Here is a 22,842-nt window from a genome sequence, read left to right on the forward strand (position 1 = left end):
GTCCGTGAGAGTCTGGACAAGTGGTGCACCTGCAAAGGCTGAACATTCTTCATGCAGAAGTGTTTTAAATACTAAGGTTGAAGCAAAAATACACGTTTCATACTGAGCATACAGCTGGATAAATGTTTTACAGGTGTTGAACATGGACCCCTTATTTCTTCAATGCATCAAGAGTTTGCTCTGGTTTTGGGTTCTCTGTTCGACGTGCAGGGATGCAACAAAAACAAAGTTTTCTTCATGAATCAAGACAGAACTCCTGAGTAGTTCATATACAAAAGTTCATTGTGAACGTGAAGCGTACCTTAAAATATTGATCTAATGAAAAAAGGTGTAGTTGATAGCATGTAATTTAGTTTTGGAGAATATCGCGACCTTCAGTCAGATACTAATTTTTGTCAGAATTCAGTCCTGTGTGATCATTACAGTCACCTGAGTAACAACCCACACTGATAAAAGACTATTTAGTGCATAAAAGCACTCACCGCGGACGTAGCTTTGAGTAACAACGTGATAAAACACTTAAAATACATGATTTATATTTAGTTTATATGGAGACAGATTCATTTATCTAATAATCCCATCTACGCCCGATTGATTCTCACTTCACTGACTCAATGACTGAAGTTGAATAAAGTCATGCAACGTGTTTACCTTTTACGAACATTGCTCATAAACGCCTTACATGTGGTAGCAGAGTGAATAATAGTTTTATTTCGCTGGCACTTTTCTAAACACAGCTACACAATGCTTGGTTACCGAGAAGTCTAAACAAAAATATTTGGGAAAACGTAAAATAAAACAAACATATCATCAGAACACATACGGTGACAGGGAGGACGAACACAGTCTCTGAAGTCATTTGAGTGACCATGATTACTGTATATCCAGAAAGTGGTATGGAGACGGTGCTTCAGGCACAGGGGTGAAAGGGAGGAGTTACAAGGACTAAACCCTCATGCAGACATGTTGTACTAAGTGGCACTGAAATGTAGTGATCTAGAAGAAAGTCCAGGTATTAAGCTTGCAGAGAACAGCACAACGGCGACACACGGTTTGCCTTGTACTGCACAGAGAAATCAGTGGTTTTGCATGTTTTAGTCCCCTATCCATTAAGGAAAAACATTTGCAGACACAAATATGTCTCCAGAAAATCAAGCCACGCAAATATGAAGTCGTAAAAGTCCTAGCCCTGTGAATTTTGTAGTTTCCTTCACCGAGGAAGATTGCTGTGAGACGGCTGAGTGTGGAGTCTTAGATATCAGACCGCCATTAAAAGCACTATTCGTAATGTAAATGTAAAGCTTTTGTTAATGTTTTCGTAGCATCGGTCAAGCTGTTAAACATTGTTTAAGAACCACAGAGAATGGTCCTTTCCAATCCATAACACTTCTGATTTACACAGGCACCAGGAACACAGAGACCACTGGAGAACACAGCCCAAATAACAAAAGGCCCAGATCAGACAGTGTAGTGTTAACAAGTAAGGCTTTTTGTTGTTAGTTAAATAAGGTTAAAAACACATCTTTTCAATCTGAGTTGACGTTTTTTCAGCCGGAGGCGTTCAGGGCACTCTCTCACTTTACCCTCTCAACTACAAAAAGCGTCTCCAGTCTTCTAAAATGCACTCTGTCTGTTCAGGGCCTAAAATGGCGTACATACTTTAAATCAGCCGGACGATATTATCGGTATCGGGCGATGCGGGCTGCGTTCGCTGACAATTCCCAGCATTATTGGCAGGCGTCCATGAGCAGCTCTGTGTTGCTGGAGACACCTGTTTAAGTTCAATAAATGTTCCATTTTTAAAATTAAGAGCCGTAACATTTGTTATCATCATTGTGTAATTTTTATGACTTAAATTGAAGGAGCAAAAGTTGTATCGGTTCCAAATATCGGCTCAAGAAAAGCAGCAGTCTGAATCGGTCATCGGCTAAGGCTGATATCAAAAAGAAGTCGGGATCGGCTCTAAAAAATACATATCGGTCGAACCCTACTTTGCTTTCTTATTCTTACTAAAATAATATGCCAAAAAGCTGACCTGAAGTCGATGTTCACTGCTACCCACCCCTACACACAACATGCAAAACCACTGGAATAGTTGAAAAGCAGCAAATTTAAGCTTCACTGGAATTCTGTTTCTTCAGAATTTAACGAGTGGAATTTACTGATGTGTCTGTTTCTGTCCCCAGTCTGTGTAAATGTCTGTCCACAGTGGGGGCAGGAGTACGGCCTTTCCCCTGTGTGTATCCTCATGTGAACATTCAGTTTGTCTTTGCTAATAAAGCGTTTGTTGCAGCAGGTGCATGCGTACGGTTTATCCCCCGTGTGATAGCGCTGGTGCATCTTCAGCTCTGTCATGCGGCCGTAAGTCCTCCCGCACTCTGGACACTCGTAGCTGGGCCGCACCTCCATGTGCTGCCTGCTGTGCAGCCGCAGCCCGCTGGATGACCTAAAGCTCTTGCTGCACTGCGAACACTGGAAGGGTTTCTCTCCGGTGTGGATGTGGAGGTGCAATTTGAGACTGGCGGCCGAGGGGAAGCCGTTGCCGCAGATGGAGCAGAGGTGAGGTCTTTCCCCCGTGTGGATGCTCAGGTGTTTCTCCAGCTTGTTCTTGTTCAGGAAAGTCCTGCCGCAGACGGGGCAGGACATCGGCTGCTCTCCATCGTGTGAGCTCATGTGGTCCGTCAGCTCAATTAGTGTAGAGAAAGCGGAATTACACCGCGTGCATGAGTACGGCCTCTCACTCTTGAACTTCCTGTGTCTGAGCCGGTGTTGCTCTAGTTCCTCTTTCTCCTCAAAGGTCTCGATGCAACAGGTGCACTGGTACGGCCTTTCTTCTGTATGAGTCCGCAGGTGATACTTCAAAGCGGTTAACTGTAGAAATACGCTGTCACAGTGTGGGCATCTGGATTCCCGCCTGTCGTGGACCATTATGTGCCTCTTGTAGTGAGACAGCTTCATGAAGTATTTGCGGCATAGTGAACAATAATACTGTTCATCTAAGTGGCCTTGCTCATGCTTCTTTAACGCGTACTCCACCTTAAACTTCTTCCCACAGGTGTTGCAGGAATAGGACTTTTCATGTACAGCCATGTGCGTCTCCAGTTCTTCTGGACTGCTGAAGTTTTCGTCACATTTCGGACAAGTCCCATTGTTTTCTTTCACATGGATCTCCAGGTGTTTGTTGAGGTCCTCTGCGAAGGCAAAGGTCTTCTGACAATCCATGCATGTGAAAAACTCTCCATTTGTTGCTTTGCGATGGGACACTATGTGCCTTTTCAAATGATACATTCGACCAAATACTTTGCCGCAATCCTCGCAGGTGAGGCTCCGATGGCCGGACTTGACCTTGACCTTCTTGTGGACTTTGAGATGACTCGCGAGAGCGGCCTTCTCTTTGAACTGTTTATCACACGCAAGACACGTCAGGCCTTCAACCCCATGAGTCTTCTTGTGTGCTTTCAGTTCCAGCCAGGTGCCGACACTTTTCCCACATTTAGAGCAGATGTATTGACCCATGCCATGCTGTTTCCTCACGTGTCGGGTCATGTGGTAGGACTGGCTGAAGGTCATGGCACAGACGGGGCAGCTGAACGGTTTCTCCTTTGTGTGTGTCCTCATGTGTCTGGCGAGTTTGTTTTGCCCTCTGAAGCGCCTGCCAACACAGATGGGACAGAAATGGCCTTTTGTTTTAGTCTTAGAGGCGACTTTTTCTTTCTGACCGCCTCCATCTTGAGATTTAGCTTCATCAGTGTCCACATCTTCCACCTTTAACTTTAAAACTTTAGATTCTTTTCGCTCGGGATACTCAGCATCGTCGTTATTGCTATTATCACTCTCAGGATTATCCTTGTTACATGACTCGACTATTTCTTGGATTTTCACATCATCAGTTTGCTGAGAACTCTGTCCCCCTACCTGGGTTGACTGGTCTTTGCCATGGGACATGACATGAATGCTAAGAGCATCATTGTCTTGGAATTTTTCATCACAGTACGGACATGACTGTACTTTCGAGGCGTGCGTCCTCTTGTGACTTTGCAGCTCTGCAAAGCTCCCCAAACTCACCCCACACGTGGAGCAGACGTGTTGGCCAGCACCGTGCTGGTTTCTCATGTGTCGGGTCATGTGGTAGGACTGGCTGAAGGTCAAGTCGCAGACCGGGCAACTGAACGGTTTCTCCTTTGTGTGCGTCCTCATGTGTCTGGCGAGCTTATTTGCATCTTTGAAGCACCTGTCAATACAGATGGAACAGTAATGGCCTTTTAGTTTCGACGGGGAAACGTCAGAGTTGCCATCATCATCATCATCGTCGTCGTCGTCACCCTCACTTGCTTTGTCTTCCTCTTCCTCTTCCTTCCTCTGTGGTGATGATGAAGATGATGACAAGTCTGCTTTATCAACTGCTTTACTGCTGGCTTCATCCGAGACCACATCGGTCTTAACAGCACTCTTATCCTCTTCATTTTCACTATAATATAGCTTATCATTGCTGTAATAGTAATTATCTTTGCGACGGGATGATCTCGGCGGGGTTTTAGTTGAGCATGGATTCGTTGTCTTTTTCGGCCTTACCTCCCCGCGCCGAGGCCGCCCTCTTTTGCGCTTTGTTTGAACAGGAGGGTCTAAATCGTCATCGATGTCCACACTGACCTCGTGAAAACCAAACAGTTCAGATTCATTTAAAGCAGATTCAACCTCTTTACCAAGGGCCAATGCCTTGTCCAAGGTCAGAGTTTCCCCTTCCGACAGCAGTCTCTCTTTGAGTAGTGGGCAGTTGGTTTTCTCAATCAGCTGATCAAGAATAAGTTCGTCTTGAAACTTTCCGTAGCAACAAGGCTCTAGCAGCTCTCCTAACGCAGACACAAACATCTCTACAGTCTCTCCGGGCATCTGAGCCCTCTGATGAAATTTAAGGCGGAACTTCTGAGAAGTGCGGTCAGAGTTGAAGTAGACCGTTAGAGCTGAGATGGCTGCTGCGTAAGTGGTTTTACTCTGGATCAGTGTTGTGAAGATACGCTGGCCCTCTAGGCCGAGGCAGTTCTGTAGGAGCATGCACTTAGTGGAGTCGACCAAGTCGTTTTCACCGAGTGCTTCAATGTAGTGTTCAAAGGCGTTTAGCCACTTACGCCAGGACATCGTCGGTTCTCCTGGGGCAGCTAAGAAAGGCGGCGGTGGGGACAGGATTATCAGAAGTGGCTCCGGGAGTGGCTCCTGTTTTGTCGCCTCCTCATCTCTTTCTGAAGTTATTTCATCCATTGTTAGTGTTGTGTGTCGTCGGCCTTTTTCACTGAAGCTCACTTGATTTCTTCTTTGACTCAAGAGTCACTGAGTTAAGATGTCACCCTCTCCGGTCCGGTTGAGGCTCCTGATGTTTCATCCCACTCAGGTCAGTCTATGAAAACTGTGAAAGTAAAGAACACGAGTTAGCTTCAGGTTTGGTTCCTTTGGTTCATTTCTTTCTGTTGCACTGAAAGATGCACACAGCTCCCAGTTTATTAGGTTCCCCTGGCTAAAACTAATGCAGCCGGACACATTTCTGCAATAAATCTGCCTTCATTAAGGTTATAATGTTTGTTTTATAAAGCTCTATTTTATTTGATTCACTGTAAAAAGTGGGAATTCATCTTTATTCCCATAGTTTCCCCAATTTGTTAAACAGTCTAACATCATTAATAAAACTAGTTATCTTGGCCTTGTGACCAAAGTTCATGGTGCTAATTAGGTACAAAATATTTACTTTAAGTATTAGAAACCAGACAGAAAAAATGGAGACATAATTCTTCTCCGTATTAAGGGCCCGTCCACACGGAGGCGCGTTTTCTTGTAACCACCCAACTTTACTATCGTTTTGTCCGACCATCCACACAGAGCCACCGTTATCGGAGCCTGAAACGTTATCTTTTGAAACCGGGTCCCAGAGTGGGAAGATTGGAAAATGCCCCCCATGGCGTTGTCGCATACTTCGTTAAACAAAGGTTAAAGGCTTAAAACAATAAGATAAAGTGACGATAAGTGGAGAGGTAAGATGAGAGACAACTATAGATGACAGGGCAAACTTAGATGTAGTAGTAGGATATGCATATACGGAAAAATGTTTTAAATTAACCATATCTACACTGACTCATCAGATCAGTCTGTGTATCACCTGCTACCTCACTCAACGTTATTGTCATTTTATCTCTTTCTTATCGATGAAAAAGATGTCTGACTGACAAAAGAGGTGATCGCAACTGTTCACATATTCGGCCGTTGTGTCTGTTTTGTTTCAAAGGAGCGTTTGGACCCGGAAATCGTATTTAGAAAGGGTGTTACTTCAGATTTAACAGCCGGATAGCGCAGCTGTGACAACATTAACATTGGTTTAAGTGGTGGTACTCGAGAGAACCTGACATTTCCTGGTACGTCGTGTACAACATTTGAGATCCACGGGTTTATAACATAATGGTGATAAACGTAGGTTCAAGGGGCCCCCTGTGAATTCTAGCCCAGGGCCCCGACAGACTCTGGGCCGCCTCTGTATGGACCTTTTCAAAGATGTCAACATAAACGTTTTAAATGTGTCCTAGTTTATTTCCTGTTACAGTGAATGACATCAGCTGACAGGAAGGACAAAGCTTTCAAGGACCAAAGCTGTTGCCTAGCAATGGAACCCAGTTCCCGATGCTTGGCAACAGCCCGAGTCCTTGTGAACTTCCTGTCAGTTGTTTTTGGTTGAGCACAGTGAGGGTTGGGGCCCCCGGGCTGGTCCGAGACTAACGTTACAGGTGTTTATTGTTACACAGCGGGTGCCCTGTGTTTTTAGGCCTCTTCCTGCCCACGAACACAAAACTCACGTTACCATGAACCGCGACAACATCACCGTAAACTCCCCGTGTGACGTCCAGCCCCACACACACATCTGCAGTCATGTGTCAACCGTTTTCAACCGTCGTATTTCGCTTTTTTAAATAACGTATCAGTTTGAGACGTCGTCGCCCCGTCAAAAGTGAGACCATGGTTATGTATCGACACAGCTACTGGAGAAAGAAGGAGGATGATGAAGAGGAGCATGAAGCGATATTTGAGGAGGAGGGGGCGCAAACTCACCAAACCCGAGTGGGTCCCAAGTCACGACGCGTGCGGGCAGACGGCGGTGTGACGGCGGCTCAGGGTCGGAGCAGCCGGTGCTTTATGGAGATGGAGCTCACCGCAGCGCTACGTGTTTAAACAGTGGTTAACAATGTTGTGTTATTACATCAAAACACTGGAAACCTCGGTGTGAAGTGGAGAATATGTCCGCCATGCTAACAGTCCTTCTTCCGGACAGCACTACGGTTCCCCGGGGTCGGTTTGACGCTGCACCGCCCCACAGCGACCCCTGCAGGCCGGAAGGCGCAGCAACAAGTAAATATGAAGCTTTGTTTTCAGTAAATTTCAGTAAAATTAGCAATATTAAAACATAAATATACTTCACTACAGAGGTGGAGTGTAACTAAGTCAATTTACTCAAGTGCTGTACAAATTTGAGATATTTGTACTTTAGTATTTCCATTTTATTCTACTTTATACTTCTACATTAGGACATCTCAGAGGCGAATAATGTAACTTTTTACTCCACTGTATTTATTTTAAAGCTTTAGTTAGTAGCCAGGTGATTTACATTACAAACACAGCATATTAAATCCACTAAGAATTTATGATGCATCATTATAGGTCAACACATATTTGGATGCATCCATATTTGTAATTCAATAATATTCATTCATCTTTAACCACTTTTCCCTGTCAGGGTCGTGTGGCGGCTTGAGCTGATCCCAGCTGACATCAGGCGTGAGGCGGGGTCACCCCTGGACAGGACGCCAGTCTATTGCAGGGCACATAGAGACAAACAGAGACAGACAACCATTCACACCTACCGGCAATTTAGAGTCATCAATTAACCTAACACCTGCACGTCTTTGGACTGTGGGAGGAAACCGGAGAACCCGGAGAAAACCCACGCAGACACGGGGAGAACATGCAAACTAACCAACACTCCACCGTGTTGCCCTAATTCAATAATATAATAATCTGAAATGACTCAATTTGTATAATAAGTAAGTATTTAAGTATATTTTTACTTTTGCTCGAGTACAATTTTGAATGTTAGACTTTTACTAGTAACAGCAGGTTTTTACCATAGACTGTATGGTTTTTACACATAACAGTAGTGTTATTATATTATTATTATTTCTCCACTGCTTATATTACTTCATATTAATTAGGGCTGCAACTAATGGTGCTGGAACAAGTATTAAGAATTTAAGTAAAAGTAATAATATAATGTTAAAATATTGGTCAGGTAAAGGTTTTTATCAGCAAAATGTACTTTAAGTTTCAAAAGTACAAGAAAAGCAGCAAAGGCTCAGTTTGTGAAGCTGGAAGCAGCAAACATTTGTTATTTTTTTGCTCAATTAATAACTATTAATAAATTATCTTTATTCTTATTAACTGTCTATTAATCGACTAATTGATCAAGCGACTGAACATTTCAGCACTAATGTAAATTATTACCACAACAGACTTCACATGAAAGTGTCTGGGGGGGCTGAATCTGATTGTCACACTTGTGTGTCCTGGTTAAAATAGGTAGAATGAAAATAACGAGATATGATTAACATAATGGCTTTAAATTCCCCATTTTTACAACTTCACAGGTCGATAATCGCTCGGTTGATTAGTGTGTGTGTCGTCAGAGAGCCCAGCCACATGTCACATATTTACCTGGATTTGGTGGTGAAACAGAATCGTATCTGGAAATATTAAAAAAACAAACAAACATATCAACACAAGTGGAATCTTTGTTAATTTTCATTTAACATTTAAGCTGAACTGTGTCCAAAACAGTGTGTTTCTGATGAGATTCTTTTTGTAAGTTCATAACATCCATATTTTAACCCATATATTTGATACTTTTACACATTTTAATGTTTTTTTAACCATTTCTTATTTGCATTTATGTTCGTTTCACTACTGCACAACCAACTGCACTTTGGGGACAACTAAACTTTACATTTTAGCTGACGCTTTTATCCAAAGCGACTTCCATTCACAGCAAAGGGAGCAATTTGGGGGTTCAGTGTCTTTCAGTGTCTTGCCCTGGACCAGAGGAGCGTACAGCTGATCTTTGATATGGGACACCCACTTTACAAAACACCCACTTTACCCCCTGAGCCACAGCCGACCCCTAAAGGGAAAGTTTGATCGATTCTGGAAAGACACACATATAATGTTGAATTTTGAAGCATAAAACAAAATCCTGCTTACCTCCACTGTACTGGAGTGTAGGCATACATCTAAGAACCAACAGCTCAAACATGGACAAATGCACTTTGCCTCTGCTAAACGATCTCTTACATAGTTGTTTCAAAATTGAACAACCTGCTGCAGTCAGCACCCTCGAATGCACGACGTGATTCAGGGAAAGGTATCACACACTGAGCAGAACATTGAAACAGACAACAACTGATAAAGCCTCGACCCCTTATGCCGGGTTAAGAGAGTTTAAGAGACACTTCGGGGTCACTGAGGCAGCTACAAAGTGTTAGGGCACATCTTTAATTCAGTGAATGTAATGTAACGGATGATCCAAAGAGACGTGTGCACTGTCTCAGTACTAAAAACAGATCACAAAGACACACTGTTAAACAATGACCATTTATTCACACACTGTAATGGGACTCAAAACAAGCGTGGAAAGAGTGAGGGAGGCTGCTGGCTGGCTGGGAGGGAGGAGAAATCTTTAAATTATACATGAGCAATAACTTACAGACGATTTCTGTTTGCACTTGGTACAAAGTACATGTGTGCCGGCCTGGCTGCTGGCGTTGAGGCCAGGTGACAGATAGTGGGGCCTTATGATTCAAAGTTCAGTCAGTTTGAACAAGAGTGATTCTCTAAAGTATCCTGGAATCTTGTTTCACACTCATTCACTGCAGCTTTTACTTTATTTTTGTAAGATTCTTGTTAAACGAACTCCTCCTTCTCCCTCTCATCGGTCAGTGTAGCTGAGGACTCGCTCCGGTGCTGTTTCACTATTTGCTTTGTATAACACAAACATGGCCGTACTACGTACAATAGCACACAAGTAAAACGTGTTTTCCTGTACAAAATCCATCTTAAAAACACTAACATACATACATTCATACATACAATGGCACGCTTTGCTTAGCAGTGAACAACAGAGACGGATGAACAGCATAGAGCCGTTTAGACACGCATGCTTGTACGCACACGTGTCCCACTCAAACACACACTCGAAATTGTAAAAAATTAAACTTCAACAGAGGAAAGATGAAATGTGTGGGGTTGGCTCAGTGCAAGCATTATGGCTTGGGAGGCTGTGGTAAAAGGAGCGCTGAAAACAGGCAGTAGACCGTAAAAAACATGGTTTTCATATTATCCGACCCCAAACCCCAAACATCACATATCACTCTTAGAAACCACACAACACTCTCACTGAGAATGCCTTAACTTCTGAAGAAACCCCGCCCACGCTCGCTCGCCGCCCTTCGTCAAGTTCAAAAACTGTGATTATCGACTCTTATATTTTTCTTTTCCTCGGTGTGGTGGTATTTTTAAAACCGACAGCTTTGTGTTTGTGTACATGAACCAGTCTGTCAACAAAAGCTGCTCCGCTCTGTCTTTTAATGATTCTTCTCAACCTTGAAGTTCCTCTCTCCCAGTGGGAGATACTAAAATGGCGCATCAGGGAGTGCATGCGTGTGTATTGTGCACTTATGTGTAAATACAGAAAACAGAGAAGAAGCGTTGTGCAGAAACTCCACGTTCCACCGGGTCGAGCTCCACGTCTCTCCTCGACATTTACACTTAACGGACTCATGTAGTCGTCGCTCTCCGCTCTCGTTGGAGAGTCTCTGGGATAGGCATGAATATCTGGTGGTGTAGCCGATGTGAATGTGTGTGGAAACGAGAACAGTAACTGTGTGCGTGAGCACAGTGACACGGGGCGTAAAAGAGAGGGAGAGCAACACACACACTCGTCGACACAGTGAGGATCTTTGTGAACGAGGGGAGAAGGCGAGTGAGAAGTGAAGGTTTAGTTCTTTGGGGCATGAAGGGCTGTTTCGTCACCAGTCCGTCCCATGTCTCCTCATCTCGTCCTCCCCCTCTCCCCAAGAGCCGCCGGCTCCGTCTCCTCTAGTCCAAACACACACCGGGCCCCCTCTTCCATTTTGTGTACGTGTGTGTGTATCATTTTGTGCAGATTTTGTCTCTAGAGTCAAACGAATGAGGAGAATCCCGTCACAGGGGTGCGTGACCCTGGCGGCGGGTTGGTGTTGGGGTTGACGTGCGTGTGTGCAGGCTGTCCTGTGGGTGTGTATGCGCCGCCTGTGCTGTGCTGGGTGACCACGGTCTGGTAGTAGGGTTCTGTTTCTGCAGTGGCACACTCCTCGTAGCCAAAAGGCGTGCTGGCCGGTTTAAGGCTTTTGGGCTGCCGCTTCCAGGAGTTATAGTAGGTCGGGTCGCTCATGTAGTGGTTGACGAAGGAGTGCTTGGGCTGCTCGTCCTCATAGTCGCTGTCTGTTAACTACAAACACAGCAGGAGTTAGTTTTTGATAGTTTGTCAGAGAGAGACAGACATCAAAGCAGGAAGGAAGTTTACAATCGACCCGAGGGTCAAAGGCATCTGCACATCTGTGGCTGACTGTCATTTTTCGGTTACTTGTTGTCATTTTTGACCTTATTTGACAGCAGAGAAAGGAAACATGAGGGGAGATTCAGCAGCTGAATCATTTTTAAATCATGTTGAATCTTTAGAGACAGGGATTTTAGCATTTTAGTGTAGTTTCTCTTTACTGTTCACCTTCACCTTTTCTTCTTCCACAAGCACGACCTCAAGAGAACAACACACCTACAGCACAAATAACTCAATTTCGACTTTCAGAAGAACTTTCTATCAAACATTTTACCAGTTCATACTTCAGGAGTAAGACAGATTGTTTAATCAAATTCACAGGGGCGTGAAAATGGTAGACTGGCTTGATTTTTCTTTTACGATACATTTTTTTATTCAAAATCTTACAAATCAGGGGCCCAATGGTTAGGGTGCTGACGTACTTCTGTGGTAATTACTTGGAATTGAACTCCAAGGGTGTCTGGTTACACAGGTTTCTTTCCTATCAGGTCAATAAAGCTTTTGAATTTGAAGGAGAGACAGATAGAGAGAGCTACCTCTGACTCGGAGACCTCGGTGGGTTTCTCGGTGAGCGTGGTGCTCTCCGTGAGCACTGCTCCGTTATAGTTGTTACAGATGTCCTCGTCAGAGTAGTGAAGACCACCTGGACTGGGCCTGGGAGGAGACCTGGACGTACACGCAAATTATTAATAAATGTTTCATCTAAAAAATAAAAATGACTCGAACAAATCCAGGAAGATGTCTGTGTGCGAGCATATGTGTGTGTGTGTGTGTGTGTGTGTGTGTGTGTGTGAGCGAGCGAGTGCACACCTGGTCCCGTTCTTTTTCAGGAAGGAGTTCTTGGTGTTGAGCGTTCTGCTGTTGAGCTCCAGAGCAGTGAAACCTCCGTTGTCTAGTGTTACGGACTCCTCTGCGGTGGACATGTGCTTCCCTGAAGGATAATAAAAGAAATTAGATAGAAAAGATTCAGATTTATACTAAAATAAGAGCAGTGCGGTCCCTTGTATAGGGCAGTGCACTGTAGGGCTGGGCCGTATGCGCGGAATCTTCTATATCATGATTCAGCATGTTTTAATTCAATATATAAATAGTATAAACAATTTATATGAAATAACCACATTGTAAAGCCTATTTTGTATACTCCTGTGTGTACTTACAAATAAAAAGTAAAGTGAGTATTTTCTCATTTGCGAAATGACAGAAAGTATTATGCAAGGATCAGAATGCATAAATATCTCCATAGCACATTGCTGCTGATAAAAACGGGCATTTTATATCATTTTGACAATATCGACGTATCGCGCAGCTCGAGGGCAGCGGCTGAGAATTTTTTGTGAAATTGTTTGTCGGTAATCTGAGTTGTTGTGTGCAATCTCGTTGTATATTCAGCTACCTCTCAGGCCAGAGAATAAGAGGCAAATTAAACTTTGCTGCATAATTTGTCACTCAGGCAATATCCACACAACATACCGTCATAATTCATCCACCCGTAACCATAACAGATGGAACAATAAAGGAAATAATGTCCCATTTTAAAGTGGAAGAAATATGATTGCTGTTTGGAACACATCAAGGTGCTCTGGATGATTTAAAGTCACCTGAGAAAAACATTCATTGGCTGTTTCCCACTGACTCCCATTGATTCTTTACTCTTGTTTGTGTTTATGTGCTTGTCCTGCCTCCACTCGCCCTCCTCCTCCTCCTGCAGCACCTCCCTCGCTCTGTTTCATCGCTCCACTACCCAGAGGTTGGGCCAAGGTTCCCGTGGCAACTCAGATTAACAGCTGTCCTGATGTAACCTAAGCTTGTCAGAGCTAACTTTGTATTACAGATGTTGGCGTGCACACACGCACACGCACACCTACGTAAGGTGACTGTAAAAGCACTGCTGCGCCCACAACCCAAACGAGAGAGGAGGATAAACTCACATGAAGAACCGCTGCTTTAAAGGAGTACGTGGGCAACACATCAAACAAACTAAAAATGTTTTTGTCATAATGATGAGCGAGTTTGTCCTTCAGTCCACGTCAGTAAACATCCTCAAGAGTCTCATTCCTCCAGGATGAGCACCCAGACTGACCCTGTGGAGGTGGTGCAAGCTAAAATATTATAGAGCAGTGCTGCGGATGAAAAACTGGGGGAGTATGTTTTTGTTTTTCCGCCTTTATTCATTTAGAAGGGAGTTTCACTGAGAGCAATGCTCACATTCACACCTGGAAGCTGTTCAGAACAACCACAGTCTGCTCTGCTGGGGTTAAGGACATTCAGTGGTGGTAATGAGGGAGGGGCAAATGCGGATTTCCACTTTCCCATCCAGATTTTTCCTGCTCGTCCACGGTATTGAACCTTTAGGCCACTGCCCTTTGTTAGAGTGGGAACTTTCATTAGAGGAGTGAATCTGGAAAAGGGCTTTGGTTAAAACACCTTGAGTTATAATAGTTTAATGATACTTTTGTGATTGTATGAGACCTGATACACTAGACTAAGTTGCTAATAAATTGACAAATCTTGGATTAAACTTAAACTTAGCCTGTTCTTACAGCATCTTGTAGTCTGCATGCAGTCTCTTTCCAGTTTATGCTGAAGACTGTAACTTTCTGTAAAATCATATTTTAGATTTGCTGAAACTGTCAGTAGACCCTGACAGCACAATGAGACACATCCAAGAGAAAGTTATGGTCTTCAACCTCTCTGTCGGCTCTTAATGGCATCAGCTAGATTCAACTGCGCCTGAACGACAACCAATCAGAGCAGAGGAGTCTCTGACGCAGTGTCAATATCTGCTCTGATCAAACTGTGAAACCAGGCAGCGTTGATCAAATACGAGTCAATATTCTGTTACTGTATTGCCTTTTTCTAGAATAAACACATTTTACTGTACAGTTTAACTGTAAAACGTGGGCGGGGCTTCACAGTTTGAGACTCATCAGCTCTGAGTGGTTGTTGTTGTCGGGGACAGGGAGAAGAAGTTGGAGGTAGATCGACATAATTGAACTTGAGTCTCATTGTGTTACAGGATACAGTGACAGTTTCATCAAATATAAAAAAAACAAACATATTTTTTGTAGAAAGCTATTGACTTCAGCTGTAAATGGCATCTACATATTCTAGTTATAGTTGTACATTTTTAATTGGCTAGGATTACCTAAATTAATACTTTAAACTGTGTTAATTATTTTCAACATTAAAGCCATATTCAAAACATTACGGCAGGTTTTCAGGGTGAAAACGTTTCCTGAGACGCTTCAGGGTGCTGTTTGCCCTGAAGGAACAAGGCTGGCCTTGTTTTCCTCTCTCACGGCCCTCACAGGGTCCTGTAGGAGTAAAACTGCTCCAGGCAATTTTGCTCTACATACAGTACAAGTGAGCTGATGCGTGTCTCAGCTTCTCGGAATCACAAAAAGCGGAGTCCATTGTAATATATCAGAGGAGGGTAGATGCGGTGAGCCTGCTGACGGTGAGTGGAACGATGTGAGTGTGACTGAGGAGAGACAAATACACCCTGAACATCCCCACTTTGTCATCATATAAAGTGTTACATTACATTACAGACCTGTACCGCAGGCCTTGTACTTGCTGCTGTGTCCGTGCAGCAGCAGTGTGAAGACCAGGACCAGAATGAGGATGAGTCCCACCAGAGCCATGACCAACAGAAACCACCACTCCTCGTAGAACGGACGGTCTGACAGCGCTGCAGACAGGAAGTGGAAGGGGAGAGAAGGAGGAACATATATGAGTCAACCTTTCTTTTGCTTTAGTTCATATCCATGCTATCTATCTATCTATCTATCTATCTATCTATCTATCTATCTATCTATCTATCTATCTTTATATATACCCATGTTCATCCCGCAGGACCAGAGAACAATCTTCTAAGTCTTTAAATTAGATTCTTAGGGGATTGAGTCATCCTCTTCTTATGGTCATACGACTCATCCTGCTCATCCTTCAAACAATTTTATGAAAAAAAACCTCAGATCAGTTTACTAGGTAAGAGAGTGGGAGTTGTATAAATCTTTGAATTGAGGTCTTTCCCTTAATTATGATGCAACAGATGGGAAACAAAAATGAAGGCATGCGTTCAGGCTGTCTTCTGTTTGCACAATAAGCAGCTGTAGTTGCACAGCTCGGCCTGTAGATGGCAGCGGTAAAAGCACAATCACAGAAACTTTCCAACCGGCTTGAAATTAAGTCAAACTCCAAATAAATGAGTTGGATCACCCTGGATATGTTCATTAACCTAAGCTCCATCTCCAGTGTGTGTGTTTGTGTGTGTGTGTGTGTGTATGTGTATGTGTGTGTATGTGTGTGTGTGTGTGCGTGAGAGAGAGAGAGAGAGAGAGAGAGAGAGAGAGAGAGAGAGAGAGAGAGAGAGAGAGAGAGAGAGAGAGAGAGAGAGAGAGAGAGAGAGAGAGAGAGAGAGAGAGAGAGAGAGAGTGAGAAAAGGGGGCAAGTGGTTTTGTGTGTTTACCAGCGAGAGCAGCAGAGGGTGTGCTTGGCTGTCCGTAACCATAGCGATTAACAGCAATGACTCTGAATTCATAGCTGATCCCCGACCTCAGGCGCTCCAGTGGCACTGAAACGGACCTGCTGCTGGGAGGGAGGAGTCTGATAAAGGAGTCCCACACCCCTTCATCTGCAGGGAGAGGAGAGAGAGAAAGAGGGAGAGAGAAAGAGAGAGGGGAGAGGGAGGGAGGGAGAGAGAGGGAGGGAGGGGAGAGAGAGGGAGGGAGAGAGAGGGAGGGAGGGAGAGAGAGGGAGAGTTGGGTTTGATGGCAGGCAGACAAAGACCAGAGAGAGAGAGTGAGAGAGAATTTGATTATTCCCTTTCAAATGCCAAAATGTGAAAAGTAGAAAGAACATTATAAATTGTCAAATCACATTTATAATGATTTTTATAATAATGTGGTGATGATCACTGTCATTATTAATGTATAAATATATATATATATATATATATAAAGATATCGAGTTATGGAAATCTTTATTAGAAAATTGATATTGACTTGATTTGCAAAGCAGGTCGAAATTAATCTGGAGAACGCTGCCTCCCTTTTAAAACAACTGGCTCACAAGATGAAATGGTGCATGTTATGTAAGTTAGTGGTCAATGTGCGTGTGTGTGTGTGTGTGTGTATGTGTGTGTGTGTATGTGTGTGTGTGTGTGTGTGTGTGTGTGTGTGTGTCGGAGCTCACCTGATGGACGAGCTTCAATTACGTATCCAGTGACTGGTGCTGCTCCGATCTCTCCCTCTGACCAGTGGATCGTGAGCGCAGACGACGTCTTGGTGATGGACATTTCCATTGGTGACCCAGGGGAGCCTGTAGTGTCAGAGAGGGACACATACATCACACCCACTTCATTTCCTCAACCTCCACCATAATCGCTAGTTAGTTTATTGTTGTAAATGTACCGACACAAATATATAAATAACTTTACATAATACACAGTATGAACATGTAAGTAAGATGCTGTTCTGTCAGCACATAAATGAAATTAGAGCACGGTCATGTTTCAACATTTACGCCACATATCTAAGACCACGTGCCTCCGAGGACATAATAGTACGTCTTTCATTGTGTATGCCAGTGCCACACAAGCACTGGCAAGTGTTTTTCACCTGAAGATGCCTAACTCCAACCTTAGCCTAAACCTAACTCTATACTGAACCAAGTCTAAACCCTTTATGTGCATATATGTGCTGCATGTATTGCCCTGCTGCAACAATACAGAGAGGAGTTAAGGCTCCGAAATCATGGCGTAAGCGGTACTGGAGCGAAATTGGAGCGGGAGATTTAGGCGACGCTCCAACTTTTAAAAATTCTTGTTGATTAGTTGACTAATCGATCGAAGAAAATATATCAGCAACTATTTTGCCAGTTAATATATCTTTGCAGCCATTTTTCAAACAAAATATTTGAAAGTTAAAAAGTTGAAAGCTTCTCAAATGTGATTTTTCTATCATTCTAAACTGAATGTCTGTGTTTTTCACTATTATTATTATTATTATTTATTATATGTTATCATTTTGACTTTTTATAGACTAAACAATTAATTGATTGATTAAAAAAGCATCGGCGGAATAATCCATGATGAGAATAACTGGTAGTATAATAATGGGAATGTATTAACAGATGTTTGTTTCCACAATAATATTCAAGAAGTAGAGACACACACACACACACACACACACACACACACACACACACACACACACACACACACACACACACACACACACACACACACACACACACACACACACACACACACACACACACACACACACACACACACACGCACGCACACGCACACAGAGTTGGGGCCTACCTTGCACAGGCTGAGCACTGACGTTTGCTTGTATGGGCGGTCCGTAGCTGACGGTGAGAGCCTGAGCACTGAACGTGTACGTCGTTCCTTTGACCAGGTCACGAACTTTGAGCCATCTCTGCCAGCTGCCCCGCACATCCACCGTCACCACTTTACTCACTCCTGCTCTCACACAGACAAATAAAAAGAAATGTCAGTGTCCTCGTCAACATGTATATGTATGTGTATAAAGTAATAATGTGTGCATACCTTGTACAGGAGCAGTGGGCTGGTAGATGACCCTGTAGCCCTCCAGCTGTCCGTTAGGAGTGAGCGGAGCCCCCCAGGACACGTTGACACTCCCTCCTGTCACCTCTGAGAAGGACAGGTAGCTGGGCTGGCTGGGAGCTGTGGGACACACCGAGGGTGACGAATGAAATGAAGGAAATCAAAAAGGCTTCAAAGTGATGCTATTTAATCGAACTGTCACCACTGCCTACCAGACTGCAGGGTGCGGGACCCGCGGGGGTCACTGGGAGGTCCGTCTCCAGCCGTGTTGAAGGCAGTCAGAGTGACCAGGTAAGGTGTGTAGCTGGTCAGGTTGGTGAGCTGCACACGGGTGTCGGGGACAAAAATCACCTTGACCTTCTCACTCTGGTTCTGCTTATCCCTCTCCCAGTAGTGGATCTGCAACACAGGAAAACAGTGTCAATAACACAATAAACAGTGTTTTCATACTGTCTCACTCACGTCCTTTCTGCCAACTACAATACAAGATTTTTTTTACAAGATGGAGAAGTTGGTTTTGGCTTTGGCAGTTTAAGAAAAGGGAAAGTAGGTGTCATTTCTTATTGCAGATACCACTGGCCTCCTGTAGATATAGATGCTAATGACACTTATTCTCTATTTCATGCAAAAGTATCTTAAGCTGCCTGAGGACAATAAAGAACTTTTTTGTTCTCTCAGATCAACTTTAAACTTTAGATTACCTGCTAACAACTTAGGCCTGTGTAAATTGTCCTGAAATACGTAAATTAATCATATGTTCAGTGACATGAAATGGCAGTTAGAAGCATAATGCTGCACTGATATATAAGAGTTGTCTGAACGCTCTGATTTATGACTTGGTGCCCAATAATAAAGAAGAGCGTGAAAACCAAACCAACATGGACGCCTTACATCAGCAGCGGTCTGCCGTTCAAGTAATTAGACTCAAATGAACCTTGGGCCCGTAGCTCAGTCTGCTAGTCTGCAAAGCTAGTTCAAGACAGAGTACAGATTGTACACTGATAGCTGGAGAGGTTTCAGTTCACCTCCTGGTAACTGCAGGGGAACCCTTGAGCAAGGCACTGAACCTCCAACTGCTTGAGGCGGATGTCGCTCTGACATCACTCCATTTAATCATCTCTGTTTGTGCATGTGTGTGTGTGTATTTTGTGTGTGTTTAATGTGTAAAAATAACAACAGAGTAATGTCTGTTTCACGCTTCTTGTGGTCGGCACAGCAAACGGCTGGTCGTTCATACTGAATGCAGTCAGAGCGGCTCCAAGGGACGGACCTTTCAGCCAGTAGACTTTCCGGGTCTTGTAGATAGCTATAGATAGATATATCAGTGCAACGCGGTCCTTGCGTCTCCTTCTCCTTCTGCGCTGCTTGGTGCTCAGACCGTCTGCGCACAATCACCCTGGCCGCACTTGCACAATATCGCTGACCACGCCGAGCCAACCGCGCTGACCACAAGAACCATGAAACACGCTTAAGGTTGTCACATTACCAAAAATTTTAAACTTCAATACAATACTAGTATAAAACAAAAAAAAAGGTTCTCATACATCTTTCAATACCACAGCAATAAGACATAAAAGACCTGCACACAGAGTTAGTTCAGATAAAGCCCTGAACACAACATGATTGAGCTTCAGGATTTTTGATCATGTGGATTGAAAAGTATTGATACTTTGATACTTTACACCAGAGGGAAAGTATTTCTTCTTTTTATAAATTTAGCGTATGTACTGCACAGTTTTTTTTAAACCTCATAGAATGACTCACAATCACGTGAGATTTGCTCATTTTAAGCATCTTAAGTATCAAAAATGTAGAATGGAGTCCATTTGTCACTGTCTTTGCTCATTTGGAGGCAAAAATCATGAACGTGACTGACTTCCACAACATCAGCCAGTAATGAAGACACACTGGCTGCTTTGGTCAATCGCTGTGAGCGTAACTAGCACAAAGGTCCCCTGATCATTTTTACCAGTATGATGATATCAATATTAAGACCCTGTACTGAGCAAATGTGACAATTTAATAACGCCAAAAAATGCGTTATTAACATATTCAAAGTTATGATGAAGTAGGTTTAATGTTCAGCCTCTGTAGACAGACCAATTTATCACTCTTGGTTAAGTTTCATATAACTGTGATGATATGAGAAATCTGGTTCTTTATTGACTTTGAAAAAAAAAAGTAGTCTAGAAATCCTAAATGTGTAACTTTTATATTTAAGTCTAGGTCACAAACTTTTTAATGACACAGGTCGTTTATAATGCGTGAAAAAAAGACATATAGTTGATATTTCAGTGCCAGTAAACAGCCTATATAAATGCATATCCAGTAACAAAATCTGTTTGAGGCATTAAAACAGCTTGTCTGCAGCTCATAACGGCACTGGACAGGTGTATATCCACTCTCCTATACTCCAGAGCAGCTACTTGCTTTAAATGTGTACTTTTACAAATTACTTCATGTTGTTTAATCTCAGCTGAATGTTAAGGAAACATTTCCATCTCTTTATGTTGTACATAACATCTGATAGCCCAGTGAAAAAGCTCGGTTTGACACCTCAACTGTCTTGACTTCCTCCACACATAAGGCCATATCAGATACATCCTAAAAGCAAGGTCACAGAGGTGGTTGAGCCTCATGCATTAGAGATGAAGCTGAAAATGTATCTTGGATACACACACACCAGCCTTTTGAGGGTGAGAAAATAACCGCAGCAACTCTTACTGTACTTATTCTTGTGGCGATTATTTTATTTTGAGCTAAAATGTTTCAGCTTTAAGTGCAAATTTACAGCCAAATGAATACGTGTCACAGGAGAGTTCATGGCTGATTTGAACGTGTTCAACCCCAGCAAGCTCTCCGAGACAATCAGCCACCCGGGTACCTAATCATACAGAACATGCGCTCCTCAAACTATAATCAGATCACAAAATTGAGGCTTTTGTAATTACAGACGGACTGGACCTTTTGTTGCCAATTTGCGGACCAGCGTCCATTAAGATGGATACCAAGAGAGAAACTGCCAGACATTGATATGATGTTGTTTATTACTTTATTATGTATTTTGCATCAGTGCAATGCTACTTAGTTTTCTTGCCCTTAATTCATGCTGTTCTCTATGAAAAATATCATAATCAATGTGGCTTCGGTGTGTTACGACAAGACGGTAAATGCACTGAAAGCTCTGATGACACCGAACATTTAGCAGGGAGGTTTTAAAAAATCATTTTAGTATTCAGATCTCAGACTCAGATTACTTTCTTGTCCATTAGATTTGCATAAAATGGAAATTTTGTCTTTGGCACTGGAAAAGAAGACACCACACCATAAATAACAATGCAGAAGAAATATGCATCTCAAAATATTTTTAAAGATGGCAGCAATCGATGTTAAAGTGATTTATGTTGGTAATTCAAGAAATCAATGTTGTTTTGTATAAATCTTAGCTGCTACATTTATTTAGTCATTTCTTTATGCGACATAACCCGTCTCTGTGCAGTTTGGTTTATAAAGTAAAACAACAGCCAAGAGCTACTTTCTTTAACGGGGACCATTTTGTTATTATTCCTAACAGAAGGCACTACAAAGCTCCATAAACTATATTTACAGCGTCCAAACTTGGAAGTAGCAGCTTATAAGTGGCACTTGAGGGCAGCATTATACCATCCTGTCCTTCCACAAGCTCTTACAATAATGAAATACAGAATAACTCATCCATGTACTCAATCTAAAATCAAAATGTACTGTTTTACCCTCTGCATGAAAGGAGTATTTCCATTTAGGCTCCATTCCTTGTGATACTTTACTCTAATGGTTTAGTGAGAAGCCCAGGCCATTTTGTAATCCACTCTACTGTTGCGTGGAGGATCTATTTTAGTATCTGATGAGAGTGTGGGTCAGGATTAGTACAGAAAAAACAAAACAATTTGAAGCTTAAATGGATTGTACAACCATCCCTTTTGTTAAAGAGTTCATTTAAGATCTTAATGAAAAACAATGTCTGGAAACACTTCCTCAATTTCAGGTTTTTGTTTGTGTCTGAAACGCTTTTATTAGAAATAATATGACACTGACCTATTTTGGCGGGAATGACATGACAGATTATCTTGATGTAGTATGAAGGAAAATAAAATGATATATGGACAAAATCTGCAGTTTTGGAGCGCTTCTCTCAAAATATCAAAGACTCATTTGAACAAATCTGCCCACACGTTTGATGACATGAAACCTTTTACACCCCCCCCCCCACCAGCACAGTTTGGTATTACCTGTTACGCATCGTGTGCATCGTACGTTTAACAAGCCCTTGCAATGTTTACCTTAAGTCCTACTGTGTCCTGTCTGTGCAGCTCGGCTAACAGAGTAAGACTGTTAACAGAAGTCTGACCCTATAAATTCATTAAACATTCTTTCTTTGCTCTATTTCGCTCGTCTTAATCTTGTTAACCCCCTCTGCCTCACGCTCCCATCCCTGTGTCCGTTCGTCTCTGGTTTAAACGCATGCTCTCGATCCTCTCCTCTAATCAGGATTCTACAGGGATCACTTGCTCATCTCGTTCCTTCGCTC

At 43.0% G+C, this 22,842-nt stretch overlaps 2 protein-coding genes across 2 annotated transcripts in view; both read right to left on the reverse strand.

The window, feature by feature from the left end:
* Positions 1–821: 821 nt before the first annotated feature.
* On the reverse strand, positions 822–4,890 carry LOC310963802 (uncharacterized protein; the record flags this gene model as incomplete). Its single annotated transcript, XM_083936728.1, has 1 exon — positions 822–4,890. The coding sequence occupies one exon, from the start codon at positions 4,888–4,890 to the stop codon at positions 2,119–2,121; it is 2,772 nt and encodes a 923-aa protein (XP_083792854.1). The 3' UTR covers positions 822–2,118.
* Positions 4,891–9,734: 4,844 nt separating this feature from the next.
* Positions 9,735–22,842, reverse strand: part of LOC310958268 (protein sidekick-1-like) — a 241,874-nt gene continuing 228,766 nt past the window's right edge. Inside the window, exons 38-46 of the mRNA XM_083929123.1 lie at positions 18,488–18,674; positions 18,258–18,395; positions 18,009–18,170; positions 16,874–16,999; positions 16,149–16,313; positions 15,231–15,368; positions 12,488–12,608; positions 12,214–12,343; positions 9,735–11,569 (exon numbers count right to left, since the gene is read on the reverse strand). Of these exons, the coding sequence (XP_083785249.1) occupies positions 11,261–11,569; positions 12,214–12,343; positions 12,488–12,608; positions 15,231–15,368; positions 16,149–16,313; positions 16,874–16,999; positions 18,009–18,170; positions 18,258–18,395; positions 18,488–18,674 (1,476 nt within the window). The 3' untranslated portion in view covers positions 9,735–11,260. The remainder of the gene's footprint in view (positions 11,570–12,213; positions 12,344–12,487; positions 12,609–15,230; positions 15,369–16,148; positions 16,314–16,873; positions 17,000–18,008; positions 18,171–18,257; positions 18,396–18,487; positions 18,675–22,842) is intronic.

Source organism: Echiichthys vipera (genome assembly GCF_963691815.1).
Source record: "Echiichthys vipera genome assembly, chromosome: 2".
Taxonomy (NCBI): domain Eukaryota; kingdom Metazoa; phylum Chordata; class Actinopteri; order Perciformes; family Trachinidae; genus Echiichthys; species Echiichthys vipera.